Here is a 21,163-nt window from a genome sequence, read left to right as displayed (position 1 = left end):
TTAACGACCAGGTGAAACATACAGATACAATGTGAGGTTTTAGTTGTATGGCTGCTCAATGTCTGTCTGATATTATCCGTCACATCACTCATTTTCTTGTTCTCAGCAGATTAATTGGCTGTGGTGTTTGTTTTATTATGATTTAATACATCTCTGGAAGAAAATTCACTGCATTCTGCAATATGTGCATGTTACCTGCATTTCTCAGGTCAACAGTTCTTTGTTTTTTTGTTGTAAGTTCTGCGTTTTTAATTGCTGCCTTCAACTGCTGTACAAAAAAACCCCCCACTGTGTTACATGTTGAGTGTAAAACAGTATCCTAAAAAGGCAGGACGCAGGATAAATGAGGTTTGAAAAGCATGTGAGCAAAGTAATTTTAATGGCAATGATGTGTTGAATTATTCTGAAGAGTTGCAGCTGTTATTTTGAATGGTTTGTTTTGATCCTCATAAGTAAAGACCTTAGAAATCACAAAGCAGACTAAATAATGCATTTGAATATAAATGCAGCACTAAAATGTATGTAATACTATCGCTACTTAGTATGAACTTTTAGAAAGTCACATCAGTTCTACTAACCATGAAGCACCACATGTATGTCTGATACAACTGTAAGTGTGTCCTACTGTATTTACACTGACTTTGAGATATAGAATGAGGAAAAAAAAACACTTGAATGTTACATCAGGAGGTGGTGAAGCAGCTGGATGTGGCTTCGTCCTGTAAATCTGACTCCATGTTACAACAACAGAAGGATGATATGGTGCAATAAAAGAGACTCCATTAATTTGAGACAAAAGTAACTGTACGTTCAGCTCTTCTATTGTCTGGTGTTTTAAGGCACTTAAATGCCTCACATGCTTTATTTATCACTTTGTTTCAAATGTCACCTAATGTGCACCTGAAGGCAGCAACTGAAACAATTGGGATGATGAGAAAAGAGCACTTTTGGGATCCATTTCATGTAATTTCTTTAGTCTTTGTCTTTCTTTCCTCTTTTTCCTTTTGTTCTCTGAGTACTTTTACAAATGTTTGTAACAATGGTAGTCCATGTGAAACAGTTTTTGTTCTGCTCATTTTTTACAGGTGCATGGTGTATAAGTACTGTAGCATCAACACCTCCAAATACAAACTCAAACTCAACAGGTGAAAAGCATGGACAAATCTAAAAAAAATTATTTCAGTTATGGCTAAAAGGAAAACAAAAATTTAACTAATAATTACAAAACGAGACTAAGAGCTATTACACTGAGGGAAAACAGTACCAAGCCATTTGTTAAAGTTTATGGAGGCAGAAAGGATGAATCACTTTCGATGATAAAAAAAAAGAAAAAAAAATCTTTCTACTCATGAAATAAAATTGGTTTAGCCAAACCTGCCAAGATCTTTGGTACATGTACAGAGATTATTTCTCCAATCATCTCTGGAAAGCTGACCTTTGTGGGCAGTGACTGAGCCTGGACGAAAAGGTCGAATGTAAACTGATGGAGCTTCTTCACCGTCTGAAATAGTAAGAAAATGAAAATACATGACATTGTGTGGATTTGCTGAACAGTAACTGCACACCATTATTATATATGTATTTATCAGATGTGTCTTTGGGCTCGGGTTGATACACTGCCTCAGACACCACCAGCAAAAGGTGAACAGTGAAACTGAATTCATTAAAACCTAGTGAGTATAAAGTTTAATTTGTAAAGGTAAAAAGGCTACAGGAGTGTGCGAGGAACAGTGTTCATTAGAAAACGTCAAACCTTTGACCCTTGACTTTCTCTTAAAAAATGTCTTTTACCAGCAAATTATTCTTTCATACAAAACACACTAACTGTATGTTAAAAACCTTAAAAATAATAATATTAAAGAAAGTGTTCCTCACCATCTGGAGGGAGTCCAGAAGTCGGGTGAGCTGGTAGAATCTCTGAGAACAATTGGTGTTGGTCATTCGATAGTTAATGAGCCGATCGAGTTCATTGATGTAGGTGAGACGCAGTTCATCAAAGTACTTCTGACTTTTCAGACCCTCCACTGGAACTGGTTAAACAAAGAAGACGGTCATAATTAATTTCTGCAGTTTTGATCTTGGCGTGAACAAGAGCAGAGAGTGAACGCTGTGCCAAATAAAGGCGTTTTTGTTTTCTTGTCTCATTTTGATACAGGGTCCACAGAGAAACAATCCACTGAACTTACTAATGCTGAACAGGAGCAAGGCCTTCATGCAGAGGAACTCTTCCTGAGTGATCTGCAGCAGCACAAACTCCTGTGAGAGATGTCTCATCCGTATGCAGTGTTCGTACATGGTGGAGATGTGCATCCGGTGTCTGTAGCAGAAAGAGATGGAGCAAGTAAAAAGGTCAGAATATTATAGGGGAAAATGGGAATATTTACATAGCAAAACCCAAGAGGATAAATTCCTTCATTTGTTTACTGGACACTGTTTTTGACTGGTGAGGAGGAGAGACAGCCAGAGACACACATTATGGTCCAGTGTGGACTGTGTTTGTTATCCTTAAAATAATACATGTCTGCTGTGCGATCTATGGCATTTGGATAAAACACACATCTTGTGGTGACTGGGCATTTCATTGTGCCTGAATAATCTACAGGTATTTCAGCGATAACAGTAGGAGAAGAGGCTCTGTGATCCAAGATGACTGTTTCTGCTGATATTAAATCAATTTGCACCATTAATCAGGAAAAATGGCATATAAGTATCATATTTAGCTTCCCTATAAACGAAAATTAAAAAAGAGACTAATGAATAGCATAAATACATATACTCATAGAGACTGACATAGATTAATAAAGGTATTTTTGTAGCTTCTCACTGTTTCTGCGCTGGTTGTATAAATGCATGATAGAGGCTACAGACCAGGGTATGGCGTAATTATAAAAGTTATGAAACAGGATCAAATTCGAAACAAACTTATCAAAGAGCTGCTTTTTCCTCACAGATGTGATGTTTACGAAACACAAATACAGACAGTTTGCAGACTGAGGGGTGAACGGAGATGTATCAACAAGAAAACTATGTGATAAAATACACAAAAAAGGCTATGTTGAATTCACATTTTGCTGTTTTACCTGCTGTCAATATACTCTGTAAATGACATCTTTTTTTTTTTATGTTTTTCCAGTCTTAAGATGCTGCTAAAGTAATAGCTCTTACAGCAAATACTAAAAAGTAATATTAGTCGTACAAGAAAATATCAAACAGTAAATGAAAACTGCAGCTTTATAAACAACAGAAACACAAATCTGTTTATGTTGGGCTTTTATAAAGGTGATATCTGTGCTGCCGTAACATGTACCTTCACATTTCAATGAGCTTTAAAACCCCTTTAGCCCTCTCGGCCCGCCCACATGCCTAAAAAATTATATTAATATTCGTCTACTATAAAAATATAATAAATCAGGACAATGGATGTTTTTTCAACTTTTGCTCAAAGTTTAGACCCTAATGCTAATAAAAGTACATCAAAAGTGTATTTTAGTGCAAACTTTAATGTTCAAACATGATTTTTAATCTTTGTGGGGTGAAATATATGCTATTAAAAATCTCCGACACGAACAATTAATTTATGCATGTCATCATCAATCCAGCCGAAAAAAAAAAAAACAGGCAAGGATAAAAAATTCTAATTTCTCTTTTAGTTTGTTACAGTTTACTCAGGCATAGTAATAGATACAATATTTTAGACAATGGGAATAGATTCTGTTAGGTCTCTAAATGTCCATAGACACCAAGAACATCCATATGAACCTTATTATTGTGAAGTAATTCTTCATTTACTTTGGGTATGTCTTTTTAGGCGTTTTTCCCCTGAAAATATGGTCAAGGTTAAACAGGTTAATAAAAAACAGACATGACAACAGTTATACTGATGTTTTTGCATTTAAAAGAAAATAATTGGAATGATCACGATATGCAGTTTTAGTCTCTTTATTTTCCAAATGTGGGTTTGGTTCAACCAACACCTCCTACAGTTTAGCAGAAAATGATGAAACCTTTATTTTGGAAGATTAACATGAGATAACAGGATGTTTCACAAACTATTTGTGTTGAAAAAACTTGATGCCAAAAGTGACTGATTCTTGGAAATACTGAATTTGAGGGAAAACTAACAGCTCAAAAGATAAAAAATGCTCCCATGAAAATTTTTTATGTTCAGCCTGATGTTTGGTTTCACATTTACTGATTTAAGACTTTGAGTTAAATGGCAAGTAATTCAGATTTACTTATTTAAGTAGTTATTAGGCAGGGAGGGTATTAACTGATTAATAAGCTCTTGGCTTTTTCCTGCTCCACATTATTGTTATTACATCACCCTTTAAAAATCCAACTATAGTCAAACTTTACTTAAAACACTTTTTTGAGTCTTTGATTCTGTTTTCATTCTTTTCCTTTAATGTAATTCAGTTAAAAATAAATTGCATTAAATGAAGAAATACCACAAAATGGAAAGTAAAAGTGGTGCTGCCCTTCCTGATGAGGCGTGATGAATTATCCAGTCACCACACAAGAAAAATGTAGCTGATCTTTGTAGTTTTGCACTTGTGCGTTTCCCCCAGATGCCAAAGATCACACAGCAAAAACAGCCAGTATAAAGGTAATCAACTGTGCGTGTGTTTAGGTCCTGAAACAGTGACCCATAGAAAACAACATATGGTTGTGCTTCTCCATGATACAAAGTGTAGTCATTATTACGTTTCCCATGGAGTTTATGGTGCAAAAACTACTGAAGTGATTTTCATGAAACCAGGTGGAAGGGGTGATCCATAAAAAGGAGCAGATCCTGGATTTTGTTTTTTCAGTTCTCTACCCTCGTGACACGAGATATGTGAATTAAAAGCCATTTGGCCTTGGAGGAGGTACATGCCCCCTGTATTACCTCCCAGTCATGACTGTTCTAACCCTTTCATGCATACTGGTCACTACAGTGGACAGTTATTCTACAGCTGTTCTCTTGTATATTCATGGGTTTTGTTGTTTTAGTTCCATATCAGACAAGACAGTGGATGCTTATGCATCATCCCATACACTACAATTCATACAATTACAGTAACTTTGCTGTTCTTGATAAACCTGATCTGCAGTAACATGTTTGAGTATAAATCAATTGCTAATTGTTATTAGACTGTAATTAACAGTTTTCTTAAACACAAAGGGTTTTTTTTGTATATTTTCTCCATGAAATGAGTGATAACTAGTATTAGAGTATGATAAAATGTGAGAAAACATCAGATTAGCTGCATCAGAAATGTTTTTATTTCATAGTTTTCACACAGTATATCACTTTCTGATATTGAGTTTTAAATACATGTTTCTTTGCTTAAAAAATTAAACACAGTGTCCAAATGAGCGCACATTTTTTGTAACTCCATGAAAAATAGGTTCATTTAAAAAAGTCAATCACATTGTTTTTTTTTTTATGCCCAAAGAGGAATAAAAACACTCAGGAAAAAAATCTTGAATTGAAGTTCTCATAATTCATGCATGAAAGGGTTAATGTAAGGGTATATTGTTCTAGGTAAGTCATTCTCTTTATTGTACAAATTTTAAGGGTCACAACAGAGCCTCAAATCAACAGCACCAATTTTGGATGCTGAACTTTCAAAGAAATAATGGAGAAAAAAAATAAAATAAAAGCTACTAAATACTCTAAGTAGTAAGAACTGAAATCCTATACAACTATACAAAACATATATTTAAATTAAATTTCCCTATGTTGTGTAAAGTTCAAAACTGATGTCCAGAAACACCCAACTAATGTAATGACAACATCTAAAAAAAGTAATAAACTATTTTTGTGATGACTTCCAAATTAATTTTTGTCGAAGTGATTTCCTAACTGTGTGGATGTTCAAAGTGAATCCAAAGGTTACGAATATAAAAGCGACTGTCCAGCAAAATCTATCATTTACTAGACTTAAAAAAACACAAGCGTCTACAACCACTCTTATTTGACAAACATGGGTTTTACTGGTAAATCAATGTTGGAAATAGCGATGGTGTTTTCCATGATCAATACGGAGTCCCCACACACCCGGGTCATATGGGTCATATCTGATAATGATAAAAAAAAATGCATTTTACCTGAATTATTTTACATATGTTGGATTCATGCATAGAATTAGTTGTTTAAAAGTCATGCTGCTGCAGGACTGTTTGGATTAAATTTAACAACAGGATGTTTTGGGCTTAAATCTTCAATGTGTTACAAACCTGGCTGCTCTGTATGAGTATTGCATAATTATGGTGTTGCATTTAAATGGAACTTGATGAATTATTAACTGATTGTTTGGGTTAAGTGGGCTAAAGAACAGCAAAAGAGCTTTTGACCTGCAAAAATATGCAGAAATAAGTTGAGCTTTATGAATATACACAGCATTCTGGGTAGTTTCATCAATATGAGTTTAATATCAACCCTATCCACACGTACTCAGAGTCTGGTTTTGACCAACTTGATTTGTAGTGTCATGAGATAACTTTTGTAATGATTTGGCTCTATATAAATAAAATTTGATTTAATTTGATTTATTCCATGCATGCTGCCTCTTCTACTCTTCACTGCCTAGACTATGTAAATCACAGTGCTCTTTGTTTTATATCCAGTTCATTGTCCCATACCCATCACTGTGCACTTTATGATGTGGTTTCCTGGCCTTCATTAAGCCTAAGGAGAAAGCAGCATGGTCTATCTTTATGTATAAAGCCATACTGGGTAAACTCTCTTCATATTTATGTCATCTACTATCACTCACACACAGCTGTTATAACTTTGGTTCCACTAGATGGCTGCTCCACCAGGTACCCAGGATTTGCACAGAACTTGGTAGAGCAGGTTTCTCATATTTTGCACCATGGTCATGGAACAATCTTTAGAACACATTACAACTTAATGATTTGGTCTGCCTGGGAGAGTTCAAAGCTCTGATTAAAAAAAAACAACTGTCTTAGTGAAGAGTGCAATTGCTTTTCCTAAGCTGGATTTTGTTGTATGTTGTCTGTTGTCCTTTGTCTGTTTATAACATGTTTTATTTTAGAATTTTTGTAACTTTATAATGATGTGCTGTCTTGGTCAGGTCTCCCTCGAAAAAGAGATTTTAATCTCAAGGGAGTTCCTGGTTAAATAAAAGAAATAAATTATTGGGCTCTTGTACACTGCACACACACTCTCTCTCTCTCTCTCTCTCTCACACACACACACACACACACACTCACACACATTTTTATAAATGTTTGGGTTCAATGAGAATAAAAGCTCCTTTTTAGTGACACTCAATTTCATGCCCTCTGGGAGCTGCGTTTCTGCTGTCAGTGTCTGCTGATTTTAACAAAAAATTTGCTTCGATGTTTGCTTCTCAAATTAACATGTAGCCTTGACAGCTCTGATTTATTTGCTAAAACAAGTTAACTTTTGTACAGTACAGGTGCCTTTAAAAAGCTATAATCATTTAGTCTTATTGTTCTGATTATATGCCATCTAAAATCCCTTTAAGGTAATACTGAATGTGAATAAAACCATCCAAACCTGACACAATAGTGACAGTGTTACTACATGACAGTATCTTAATTCAGTAGTAATGTGGTCAAAGCCTAAGGTAATAGCATTTAATATTAAGGCCTGACTTACATGTGAGTTTTAAATCCAAGTCTTGCAGCTTCAGAGATATCACTCTGGATAATAATGGGTTCTCATGATCATGATAACTTTTCTGCCTTTTAGTAAAAAATCATCTCTCGCAGCACAATTGGACATATTACAACCGAATGTGCTATGCAGTATGAATAGATGAAGCCCCAACCATCGTACCTGTGCTGGCTCTAATCATAGGTCAATTTGATACTGTGCTGCAAACACATTATTAACACCAAACCTCCAAAATTAGCTTTAAAACGAATGGAATTTCCATTTAGTCATTTTATTATATATTTGAGTCAGATGTGGCAGAACACAGAAAGTAGAGGCAAGAAGTAAAACAGTAAAATTGAACTTGTACATAATCTTAAATGTACTCACATCAAGTAAAAAATTTAAAGTAGGCATTTCAGCTGTATTTTACAAATAATGAGGAGACTATTCAACCATTTTAATTTAAAAAAAAAAAATCAACATGCTGAGATGAATAACCATTAACTTTGCTACAATGTGCAAATTTTTTTTTCACTGTCACCAACAGAACCTTGTTATGTTTGTCTTGTGGGATGGATTCACTCTTTTCTACATGTAACTGTTTGATCCATGCAGGCTGAAAAAAAAAATGGACCATCAAAGAGTACAGTGGGTTGAACATACCCTTGACCTAATCCTGATTTATGGTGTGGAACTTGAAGACTTAATAGTCTTTCCACAAAATCCTCTCCGACCACTGCCTAATAACTTTTGGATTTTTGTTATTCAGTGATTCCCTTCCTGTCAAAATGTTTATATCAGACATGTATCACATCATCTAAATGTACACATCTGAATTATGCAGCAGATTCTTTCTCCAGCTCAGTCAATTTTACTCCATCTCAATGTGATGAGTTTGTTGATAGTACAGCAGACTCTGTGAAAAACATTCGATCTTATTGCTCCACCAAAAAAGAAGATTATAAAACAAGGGAATCGGGCTCCCCGGTTTAATTTTCATACTCACCAATTAAAACAGCATGTCCAAAAACTTGGGAGAAAGTGGCGTTCTACTAAACTGGAAGAACACCATTCAGCCTGGCAGGACAGTCTAAATAAATACAGGAAGGCACTTCGTTCTGCTAGAGCAGCCTATTATTCATCATTAATAGAGGAAAATAAGAACAATCACAGGTTTCTTTTCAGTACTGTATCCAGACTGACAAAGAACCACCGTGCATGAGCTTAGTATTCCTGCAACCCTCCATAGCAATGATTTTATGAACTTCCTCAATAATAAGATTTTGTTCATCAGAAATTAGATTAATGGCCTCCTGTCCTCCACAAATTCTAGTCCACCTTTAAATCCTTCAGACCCAGAAACCACAGAGTTGACTATTGAACCATTTGGTTTTATGGATTGTTTTTCTCCCACAGAGGGCATCAGCTAATTTTGATAGTCTATTCATCCAAAACCGTCTAAACTGTCTCTTATACCCAGTTCCAACAAAGCTCATTAAAGACGCTTTACCTTTACTTATCACCACCTCCTTGATATGACCAACCTGTCATTATCAGCAGCCTATGTACCACGGTCCTATAAAGTAGCTGTAATCAAACCTCTTCTTAAAAAACCCTGCCTTGACACTGCAGTGTTATCTAACTATAGACCCATATATATATATATATATATATATATATATATATATATATATATATATATATATATATATATATATATATATATATATATAGCCTATCTAACATTTTCAGTTTGTTAATATTAAGACTGAATCTTCTCAGTGCACCACAGTTAGATATGGAGTTCCTCAAGGCTCAGTTCTTGGACCAATACTGTTTATCCTATACATGCTTCCTTTAGGTAACTTAATAAGAAAACACTCCATCAACTTTTATTATTATGCCGATTACACTCTACATTATATTTATCCATTAAATCTGTTGAAGCTAATCAGCTAACTAAACTACAGGAGTGCATTAAAGATATTGAAGATTGGATGACCAACAACTTTCTGCAAGTAAACTCAGACAGAACTGAAGTAATTTGTGCTTGGCCCAAAAAACGTTAGACATGCAGTGTCCAGCAAAGTGGTCACCATGGATGGCATTACCTTGGAGCCCAAAACCACTGTGAGGAATCTAGGCGTTATGTTCAATCAGGATTTATCCTTTAACTCGCACATTAAACAGATTTTTTTGAACTATCTTTCCTCATCTGTGTAATATTGCTCAAATCAGGCATATTTGAACACAGAATGTGTCAGAAAAAGGAATCCATGCTTTTATGACATCAGGCTAGATTACTGTAATTCACTTTTATCAGGCTGTCCCAAAAAGTCTTTGAAGACACTTCAGTTCCTCCAGAATGCTGCTGCCCATGTACTGACTAGAACCAGTATTAAAGACCATATTTCTCCTGTGTTGGCTTCTCTGCACTGGCTCCCTGTAAAAGCCAGGATAGACTTTAAAATACTCCTCCTCACTTACAACACCCTTCATGGCCAGGCACCGACTTAGTTCCATCTAATCCACCCAGACCACTACGCTCTCAACATGCAGGCTTACTGGTGGTTTCTAGAATCTCCAAAAGTAGGACCGGAGCTACAGCCTTCAGCTATCCAGCTCCACTGTTGTGGAACCACCTCCCTGCCTCAGTCCGGGAGGCAGACACCCTCTCTATGTTTAAGAGTAGACTAAAACCTGTCCTTTTTAATGAATCCTATAGTTGGGGTGGCTCAGGCTGGTCTTAGTTCTGCTCCTACAGGCTTAGACTGATGGGAGACTCATCTGGATACACTGATCTCTCCTCTGCTCCTCTTCCTCTCTGACCTCCTCTCTCCTAATCTTCTCCTCTATTTACACCCCAGTGAATATATGCTATTGACTCTCCTTCCCTGGATCATCTCTGAACCTGCTGTGTGGTCCTGCCTCTCTCCTGCCTTCATTGTCATCAATCATTTATCCATATATTTGTGTTAGTGTTTATTACATAGCTACATAGATGTTAACGGTTTCTATTATTTGTTGTAACAGTTGCAGTAGTAGTACATCCACTGTTAATACCTGTGCTTGTAGTACTAGTAGTATAAACAGTTATGGACATGTTCTAGTTATTGTCAATTATACTAGCACCAACTGTCCTAGTTTCTAACAGTTCTAGTTCAGTTTGCTGTGCATCCATGTGTCTCCTCCTATACCCCACCTTCTCCCCCCTTCCCTAATCTCTCTCTCTCTCTCTCTTTTTCTCCTCCTTTAACCTCTCTCTTTCACCCCAACTGGCCAAGGCAGATGACCATCCTCCAGGAGTTGGGGTCTGCTCCAGGTTTCTGCCTATTAAAGGAAGCTTTTCCCCCCACTGTCACCAAGTGTTTGCCCCTGGAGGATTCAGTTGGGTTTCTGTAAATTGGCTTGAGAGTCTGGTTTAGACCAGGTGTATATGTAAAGTGTCATGAGATAACTTTTATTATCATGTGGCAACATATAAATAAAATTTGATTGATTCATTGATAAAAGCACCTGAAACTTGTGCACAGTTACATGCAAATCCATGTACAAATCCTCATGTTCTGACTTTGCACTGATGCTAAAACATACATATTCATATATTAATCTTATACGTACAATATCTGCACAGGTGGATTTTGGATATGAGCATTTATATTCTTTGCTACACCCAGTCAGACAGACTTCACCACTGTTTTTTTTCTGTGAAGACTAATATTCAGGTCTGAATCCTTTTCAGTTACTGGGGCGATGAGACTGTGAATGCTCAAAACTAATGTTCCTTGCTGTATTCTCCTGGTAACAAAAGACCAAGTAGGAAGGAAACTGGATGCATATGCAACTGAAAGGCTGCAACCATCGCTACTTTATGTTTACAAGATTGTAGATACTTGATGCATGAGCAGTAGCGCAAAAGAGAGAATGATTGGAAGAGACAGAAAGAATGAAGACTCAGAGAAACTGGTGTCTGTCATATGTCTGACTGCATGTCTTTGAATATGAAAGGCAGTACTGCGACGGTAGCTGAATTCAGAATCTCTGAGCTGTACGTACTCGTTGAACACAAGGTCAGGGGCGAAGTAAAGCATCCGGCCGTTCACGTTCTTATAGGACCTCCAGCCCAAAGCGAACACCATCACCCCCATCCACGACTGCTGAATGACTGTCATCTGGTCATCCACATGGAGGTTTCTGAAACCTGAGGAGGAGAAGAGGAAGAAGAAGAACAAGAACCAGAAAGAAGAAGGAGAAGAAGAAAAAGAAGAACATGCAGGAGAACAAGAAGAAGGAGAAGAACAACAACATTAAGAAGAACAAGAAGAACAACAACAAGAAAGAAGAAGAAGAACAAGAACAACAAAAGAACAAGAAAAAGAACAAGAAAGAAGAAGGAGAAGAAGAAAAAGAAGAACAAGCAGGAGAACAAGAAGAAGAACATCAACAACATTAAGAAGAAGAAGAACAAGAAAGAAGGAGAAGAAGAACAAGAACAACACAAACAAGAAGAACAAGAAAAAGAAGAAGAAGAACAACAAGACAAACAAGAAGAGGTAGTCAACACAAATATCAGGCTTTGAGCTAAAAGCAAGTAAATAATTTATTTAACTGAAGCCGGAACTTGTGACATGTTACGATCCAGTTTTCCCACAGGGGCTAAAGTGACACATTTTACACACATGTATTTCCTTTTGCCGTTGTTTCTTCAACGTTGGTTCAAGCACAGTTTTCTGCTGCTCTGTGCTTAAACATATATGTCAACAATAAAAAAAGAACAGTCTGATATTCATTCCTATTGTAATAATTGTTCAATATGATCATCTTCAGAGATTTACAGGAATGGTTTTGTACCGAGATCCCACATCTACAGGGATGTTTATTCAAAGAATAGACTCTGGTTGCAAAAGAATGAGAAGATATGCAATGTTATTCACACATTAGCTCAAAACACCCAAAGACTGAGTCCCAAATCTGACTGAGACCAAATAAATTACATTTCAAGCATTTTAAAAATTGAAGAAGACAAAGAGAAAAAAGAGCCTCTTAGTCATTGAAACGCTTTCATAATATTCTGGGACAATTATAAAGTATTTAATGTTTTAGGAAAGTAAATGAAAATAAATCTACTTGTTAGATGAAATGAATGTATTTGATTTACTATTGGGTCTAATGTGTGAGTATGTTTTCAGTAACATGACCGAGTCACGATGGTAGGATGCATTTTTTCAGTTTTCTGTGAACATTCACAGAATTTCAGAAATCCTTCTTCTATTTCAAAACTGCAAAAACAACAAAGTTGTTTTAGTGGGAGGAGATAAAATTGCTCCCACGAGAATTAAACAAAAAGGCTGTTTCACTGAGCTGTGTCACAAGTTTATTTGAATTGAGCTATATTTAAACCATGCCTGACTTACTCGTGTCAGTCAGTGTCGTACCTGGGAGTCCTTTAGCCCATTTGACCACTTTGACCAGCTGCCTCTCCCCAAGCTCATTGAGGCTGGTGAGCAGCGTGTCGGCAGAGTCCGGCTGGCCGTAGTCGTGTCCAGCGTTCACCACCTCTGGCTCAATGGACTCCAGGATGTTGAGGAAGACCAGCTGGGAGTGGAAATTCAGGCTGGATTTAGGAGAGACATTCTGCAAAGCCTCTGTAGAATCCTGAACTGGATGGTCCTCTTCAGAGTTCTTCTGTTGTCCAATTTTCTTGAGTTTACGTGCTGCAAACAAACCAAAAAAGTCTCTTGAGTTACTTGAGGTTTGAAAGCTGCTACTTGGTTGAAAAGCCAATCTTCAATTTTTCATCCAAGAATTACAGTGAAACATACTCACCACAATAAATGGAATATTTAGTTTTATCTACAGTAGTGGAAAAAAGTTTTCAGACAACTTTAAAATTTTACACAATCTCAAATATTTCCATGAAATATTTGTGAAAAAGGTTTTGTTGTGTTTCAAAAGGTGTGGCTGCGTCAGACAGACAGTGATAAAATGATTTCTCTGGTCCTCGTTAACAATAAAAAGTAGCTAAACTAAATTCTTGACAGTTTCAACATGTCATGCCCTGGATGTGTTTCATCATCTCACTGAAACATCCAGTTTTAACCCTGACAGAAAAGAGCATGTGCAGAAGTGAACATGACATTAACTTAAGAGGGATTCTTAATACAATATATTAGAGATGCATGGGGTGTCCAAAAACTTTTTTCCACCACTGTACTTGGGAAGTTACAGATTGACTCAACTTACTGCCCACTACAGTGATCACAAAAAATATAAAAGGCTCACATTAGAGGTTTTTTTTGTTCCTTCTGGGCTTTTTATTGGATATTACCTCTGACCCTCACTCAAATATGATATATGGCTGTAAAGCACCTCAACACTGGACGCAACCCATGATAAAACAGAAAAAAAAAGAACAGGAAGTCGTTCTTAGTACCTATAAACATGGTCACTAATGACTCCCTCAGACAATAAAAACAGCTCATTCTAAGGTAATAAAAACATGACAATTTTTATTCATGTGTAATTATCCACTGATGACACATTACTATGAATATTATATTCAATTTCTGCATTTAAACGCTCTAAACCCCCACTGAATTCTACACATTCAATCTTTAACCTACACAAATAAGAACCAAAGCTGTGTCAGACACTGTCAACATGGGCTTAATTTGACAGAAAAGTTCAGCCCTGCTTGAACAATTGTTGTTAGGAATTCTATAAGAGAGATTTTCTGTGTTTAAATTTAGCACATTGTCGCTGTTGGGGGGAAACCTCTTATGTCTAAAACGGATATTTTTCAGGAAACTGGAAAAACGATGTATTTTCTAAATAAATAAATGAGATGTAGTTACAGGCTGTTTTCAACACATTGGTTAAATATTTCTAAAACTGTCAGGCCAACATGAAGGCTGACCGATAGAATAATTTTATGACAAAAAAAAACAAAACAGTAACAGTATTGCCATTGTTACAGCATCACTAACAATGACAAAAAAGTCATATTGTAGTTACTATTAATGTTATATAACTGGTGTTTTTATGTTTTATGCCTATGTTATGACTCATCCTACCATCTAGAACTTTGTTGAATTTTTATATACCTCCCTGTGACAGACTCTACCATTACCTAAGAGCTAGCCAGAAATGACAGGTCATTGCATCCAGAGGTGGTGTTGACCAGTCAGAGCAGACTATGCTGTTTGGTGACAGTGTGACCTCCCTAGACTGCAGTTTCAGCAGGAAAGACAAATAACATTTTTTTTTTTTTTTTTACAGACAGCGATCAAAAAATCCCAGATATTAATAACACACTTAATAATAAATACATAGTCCTATGTTATGTATTTTGTGACTTCTAACTTCAGAGTTCTTACATGACAGCATTTAACCTTGTGGTGTACAGGAGGTTTTAAAACACACTAAACAAAACATATAGTATATACAATCACACAGCCTAGCCAAAAAAGTCCTGTTATCTAATATTTCACTCGACCTTTAGCTTTGATTGTGACACACATTTGCCGACATTGTTTCAACAAGGTTATGCAATGTTACAACATTTATTTGCATCATTTTTTGGACACATTACAAGGTGAACCTAGACCTGACCAACTGAAGCAACCCCAGATCATAACACTGTCCCGACAGGCTTATAATGTAGGCACTAGGCATGATGGGTAATCGCTTCATCTGTCTCTTGTGACAATTGACCCTGGAATCGGGCCAGTTTGGATTCCTCCGACAACGTGACCTTTTCCCTTTGAAACACAGTCCAGTCTTTATGCTCTCTATTGAACTGCTGATTAATCACTGGAGTAATGATCCAGTAGAAGGAGTACTTTGGCTAGGCTGTGTATAATAACATGGAGTCGGTGTAATAATATAAAATACATACGTAAGTCTAGTTCTACTCAAGTATTCCATCTTTTCGTGCACAAGAACATGAAATTTAGTCGTCATCACCCTTTATAACACAATAATACAACAGCCACAACGCATGCACCTTACTTCTACCTGTATATATCCTATTTGTTTTACCTATCTCTCATCTGTAGTATAGTTAGCGTTTGTACAGGGTGTCCCATAAGTCTCCATACATAGGAGACATAATACATTCCATACATATATGGTTCTAACATGTATTTCTTTATATTTCTTCTTTAGAGTTCCTCAGCAGTGGAGGACACGCATTGAAATGTGTTCCCGACAAAATGGCAGTCATATAGAGCATATTATATAAATAAAAATGGTTTATGTCAAGAAACGTTTATTTTTCCTATGTATGGAGACTCATGGGACACCCTGTATATTCTTTCTGTATATTTTGTTCATTTTAGGAGCTCTAGCATTACTTTAGTAGCACATGTGTATTAATATTTTATTCTGAAGCCCTTGCACAGTTCACTTTTCTGAACACTGTGATATTTGTATTTTATTTTCTTGTTCTTATACAGTCCCTTTTGCACAAAGTGTTTTGCTGCTAAATTGAACTGAGCTACTAAACTGATTTTCATTGTTCCTGTGACAGTGACAATAAACATCTATTCTATTCTATTCTATTCTATTCTATTCTATTCTATTCTATTCTATTCTATTCTAACACTGTGCATAGAAACATCTTAAAGGTCCATTACATAGCAACATAAGCATAGATAAGACATCTCATCCCATTTCCAAGAAAAGTCTTTTAGCAAATGAGCCTCATCTGGTGGAAAGGCCTGTGGTCATCATCAGTGAATCCTCTCTGGTTCATAACAGGTGACACATAGATATATAAAGATAATTTTCTCTACATATTTCTTACTAAAGGCTCTTTCCTAAATGCTAGAATTATACTGATGAACAACACAACTCTCCAAATGATGCGTCTTTGTGGTACATGTCTATTTCTTTGGGTGCTACAGAAAATACGAGTTGTAAAAAACATCCTAAAATCTACTGCACTACAAGTCTATCAATCACAAAACTGCAATTTAATTCCCCATAAATGCTGAAAGCCCTGAGGCAGCTGCTCCATATGACAACCAGCACTTACAAACTGCACTGCAGGCAGGGCTTTGTTACTGAAGTGGGCTGTCATGTTCACGAAGCAGCAATACAATCAAGGCTGAATAATTGCTATATATGTTATATATCTGACTAATCGGAGCATGCGACGTCACACTGTTTGTTACAAAATACTGACAGTTTCTTGGACATATTAAATGGTGCTAATAGTTTAACTTCAGCTCATAGGGATGTTTCTGAGTGACAACTGTGGAGTGGCAGAAAATGATATACCGGTATGTGTGCTGAAAAACATTCCTGACATTCAGTTCAGCTTTCAAGCCAGTTACACTCTCCAAAAATGAACCAACAAAATCCTTTAAGCTAGAATTTATTAATCTGTTGCATCCTAAAGTGAGTAAAAATAATCAAAATATCAAGAGATATTTATGAATTTTCTCTCTATTCTCCATATTTGACTGACAGGTTAATTGTATTTCAAATGTGTCTTGCAGCTTCTGTGCAGAGGAACATCTCATTAAAGCTGCACCCCAGGTTTCTAATCCAGTTTTCTAAATATTGAACTGCCGGTAATAGACCTGACTTAAGTCTCTCAAAGGTAGCAAGGTGGAAGGCAAATTGCAGATTATATAAGAAGTCTAACATTTTGAATTCTGATCCAAAACAAATATTTCAAATAAAAATGGTTAATTAAAAATCCCTCCCTGGATGTGGCACAGGAAGGCATTTGATCTTTGCAGAGTACAGTGTAAATAGTTTGGGTTGAGCTAACCTTAAGATCCTCGTACTTGACATGAAGCCAATACAAACTCTTACTAAGTTGAAACACATTTGTAAGTTTCAATACATCTGTACATGTTTTAATGGTTTTATTATAAGGCACTGTTGCCTATTTTGTAAACTTCTCATTATGTGTATGCATTAAAATGATGTATGTGCTATTTTAAGTGATGGATCCCAGGAAGACTAGTTGTTACCTTGGTAGCAACCAATTGGAATCCATTGAAAACAAATAAAAATAGAAGACGACGTCCAAACAATGGGTTGGGTCTTTGTCACTCTCAGATTAAGTTCAGGCATAATTAGTTGCAATATTGTGGTGTTGTTTGTGTACAGTGTGTGTACGAACAACACAATGGCTTTTCATAAAAATACTGCAGAGATTTTCTGACCTGCACAATGAATGTTACGTGTCCAGTGTATTATCATCTTTAGTTCACCTCCTTGTATGCTACCATCATTTAATAATCTGTGTTTTTAGGTTCCTGGGTGCAGGACACAAAAAGACCATGAACTGGTACATTTTCTCCTCTGAAAAAGCACTTTTGAAAAGTGTGTCTATTGAGTTATTTTACGATCAGGGTCCAGGTTAAAGATGTCATTATATCATTGGATCACCGATTTAAGGTGTGTTTCCTGAAGGGCATTGGTAGCAGTGTATTTGACAGATGGATAAAAGAGAAAGGACTGACTCAAGACCTATCAAACTGTTCACAAAGTCTCCATTAAATCTAAATTTCACACTTACTTTGTAATAGTTGCCTGACTGTAACTGATCACACATATACACAATGTGATATTATTTCATGAAAAATATACTGAGCTGTAACATACTGTGCTCCAGCTGACTGAACCTCACATAAGTGGTTGGTTAATGAGTGATAAGTTAACTATTTATTTCAAACATGTTGGAAAACAGATAACTCAAGAACTTAATTGATCAATCAGTCAATAAAGAAAATAGTTATACACTACAAATACACTGTTGTCCATGAAGTTGGAATAATTTTGTTTTCAGACACATTCTTTTTTTTTTTATTCCTAATTATACACATTAATAATCACCTTTGACCAAATTCAACGATTAGTCCCAGATACACTTTATCTATCAAGAATAAATCACAGTCACAATCATTTCATGAGAAGAGATAAAAAAATATTTTATGCCAATTTTATCAGCAACAGGGTATAAAGCAACAAATATAGTCCCTCTACATACTTGAGTAGGAAGAAATAAACACTTATTAAGTAAACTTTCCCATATCTTATTAATTATTCATTATATTTATACACATACATACATGCACATATAGTTTCCATATGTAATGACTGTATTTGCAGATAAAAATCAGAACGGTTAAATGTGATTTGTTTTTTGTGGTGTGTTTCGGAGAAATAATAGTGTGTGTGTAAGTGATAAGATGAATTACTCAAATTATCTCCTTCCTGTTTATCTCCGTTAATTGCGATGATTTTACACTGATATCAAACCATTATTAACGACAGATTATAGGCTTGTTAATAAATTGTACCACTGTTCACACTGCAATGCATAAACGCTACAGTTAACAAGACTTTCTCATTGTTATTACAAAGGCATAATTTTTGAAATCATTGTTTTTACTTCTGTGATATCGCAGAACTGCCAAGTTATTTTACTGTTGCACATCATTACTGACCCTTAATGTTAAGAGCTGCACCAGACAAATATGGTCAGATTTTTATTATCACAGAAAATCACAGTTATTATGCAATTAATATTATTATTATTTAAAAACTATTAGAAGAATGAAAGGGGCACAACCTTTAAATAAGTGACAAATAATCCAAAGTGCTTTCTCTTAAAAGACAAGAACCAAAAGGGAAACTGTTGTGAACACTGATGTGACTCCCCATCTGGCTGCATTCAAAATAAAAAAATACTTTAGATAAGCATTTATATACAAAGTACGATAACGGTCCTTTTTTTTTTTTTTTACTACAGTGTACTTCGGAACAGTAAACTGCTACAACCATTCTAGAGAAAAAACTGAGTCAAAGATGGCACCTATGAGTGGATAAATATTTTAATTTCTTTCTGATTATTAAAAATTAAACCAATAAGGGGATTTTCCGATACAGCAAGATCATAACTGGTTTCATTTTTAAATTTCAGATCCATTATGAAAATTGATGGAAAATGTATCTGATTTCAGGAAAATGGCCCTGCATTAGGAAAATATATCCTGCTGGTTTTATATTTTTATAGTGTCATGCTATAGTTTTACAGTTACAGAATGATCTGGACAGGACTGAGACATTAGTTAACCTTGTCCCTGGGTTCAGTGAATCAGGACGACTCATGGATTCGGTTACTGCTCCTAATCTTTCAGAAATCTGCTTTCTGACCACCTCATCCAGGGACAGGGAGAGGACACTTATATCTCATACATATACTTATATATAGGCCTGGAAACTCGTAGGGAACAGGGGTATTTCAGCAGCAGAGAGCAGAAATAATATTGTATGAATGTGAGACTCAAATTGTGGTCATTTTTATCATCACCTTCAGGAGATCAGTATGACCAGCTTTTGTCATACAACACATATAAGAAGTAATAAGAAGAATCCCACCATTTATAAATTCTGCTGCCAACTTAAAATGAGTTAACTTTCAACTGGAAGTGTAGCAGTAGCAAAGACTCACTCAAATGTGTATCAAAGTGCAGTCAGGTTTCTGGTTAGGATGACAGTTTGTTCTTGAGCAATGATGAAATGAGCATCTAGAGGTTAAAGTCAGAGTCTGTCAAGGATTTGAAGCACCTCTGTAGAACGATCAACTATGATCAGAGCAAACTCAAACAGAAGAGAAGAGTTCGTAGCTTTCTCCTATGTGATCAGGCTCTACATACTGCAACAATAATACACATCAGTGTTCAGCTGATGGTATAAAGTAGCACCACTGTAAAGCAGTTACCTGCAATAAGAGGTTTCAGTATCAGGATGTTTTTATTATAATCTAAGACAACGCACAAAGGATATATCATGGTATTTGCTCCATGAATGATAAATGGTAGGAATTTAAGAAAGAACCAAGAAAGATACTAATAAATAATTAAAAAATAAAAAATAGGCACTAGGATCTAATTACAAAAACAATTTGTACATCACACAGTAATGTGCACTGAGCTGTTTTCTGTAAAATTAACAGTTTTTTCCCTCTGACAATGTAATGTCAAAGTAATGTCCCTGTTCTGCTTCTATTTGTGGATGTAATTAAAATTCCTGTAATGATGAGTAATTTTTAATAACTCTTAAATCCTGAACAGATGCTAGCTAGACCTGAAATGGAGAAACATCAAATAATTCAACCCTATCTATTTCCTTATTCCACTGGAGCTTCCAAACAATTAGAAATGGAAAAAAAAAAAAAGCCTTTAATTTAAGAGTTTATAATTAAATCCATTTCTGCATTTACAACTAAGTAATGAATCCAATTAGTTAAATCATTCTTCATCATATATTATGACTTTTAAATCTGAGAATCTGTGATAGGAAGGTGCAAATGTATAATTTTTTCCCTTTGCTTCTACAAATTGTTGTAAATTTTCCTGTGAAATACCAAAAGTGAATTACATGTCCATGATGAGAACATAAGTGAAAGAAGGGTCTTTTCAGCCACAACTAGAAAAGGTGTGCCTTTTTACTGACAATCACAGCATTAGATCACATCTTCCCGCCATGAGTTTGTCAGTGACTGGT

The 21,163-nt window shown here is 35.8% G+C and overlaps 1 protein-coding gene across 1 annotated transcript in view; it reads right to left on the bottom strand.

The window, feature by feature from the left end:
• Positions 1-1,259: 1,259 nt before the first annotated feature.
• The window catches only part of ar (androgen receptor), a 28,905-nt gene continuing 9,001 nt past the window's right edge, over positions 1,260-21,163 (bottom strand). The window contains exons 4-8 of the mRNA XM_030153632.1: positions 13,069-13,347; positions 11,690-11,834; positions 2,187-2,317; positions 1,876-2,030; positions 1,260-1,501 (exon numbers count right to left, since the gene is read on the bottom strand). Of these exons, the coding sequence (XP_030009492.1) occupies positions 1,343-1,501; positions 1,876-2,030; positions 2,187-2,317; positions 11,690-11,834; positions 13,069-13,347 (869 nt within the window). The 3' untranslated portion in view covers positions 1,260-1,342. The remainder of the gene's footprint in view (positions 1,502-1,875; positions 2,031-2,186; positions 2,318-11,689; positions 11,835-13,068; positions 13,348-21,163) is intronic.

Source organism: Sphaeramia orbicularis, chromosome 14 (genome assembly GCF_902148855.1).
Source record: "Sphaeramia orbicularis chromosome 14, fSphaOr1.1, whole genome shotgun sequence".
NCBI lineage: Eukaryota > Metazoa > Chordata > Actinopteri > Kurtiformes > Apogonidae > Sphaeramia > Sphaeramia orbicularis.
Note: the sequence above shows the minus strand (reverse complement) of the source record. Positions and strands in the feature narration are given on the sequence as shown.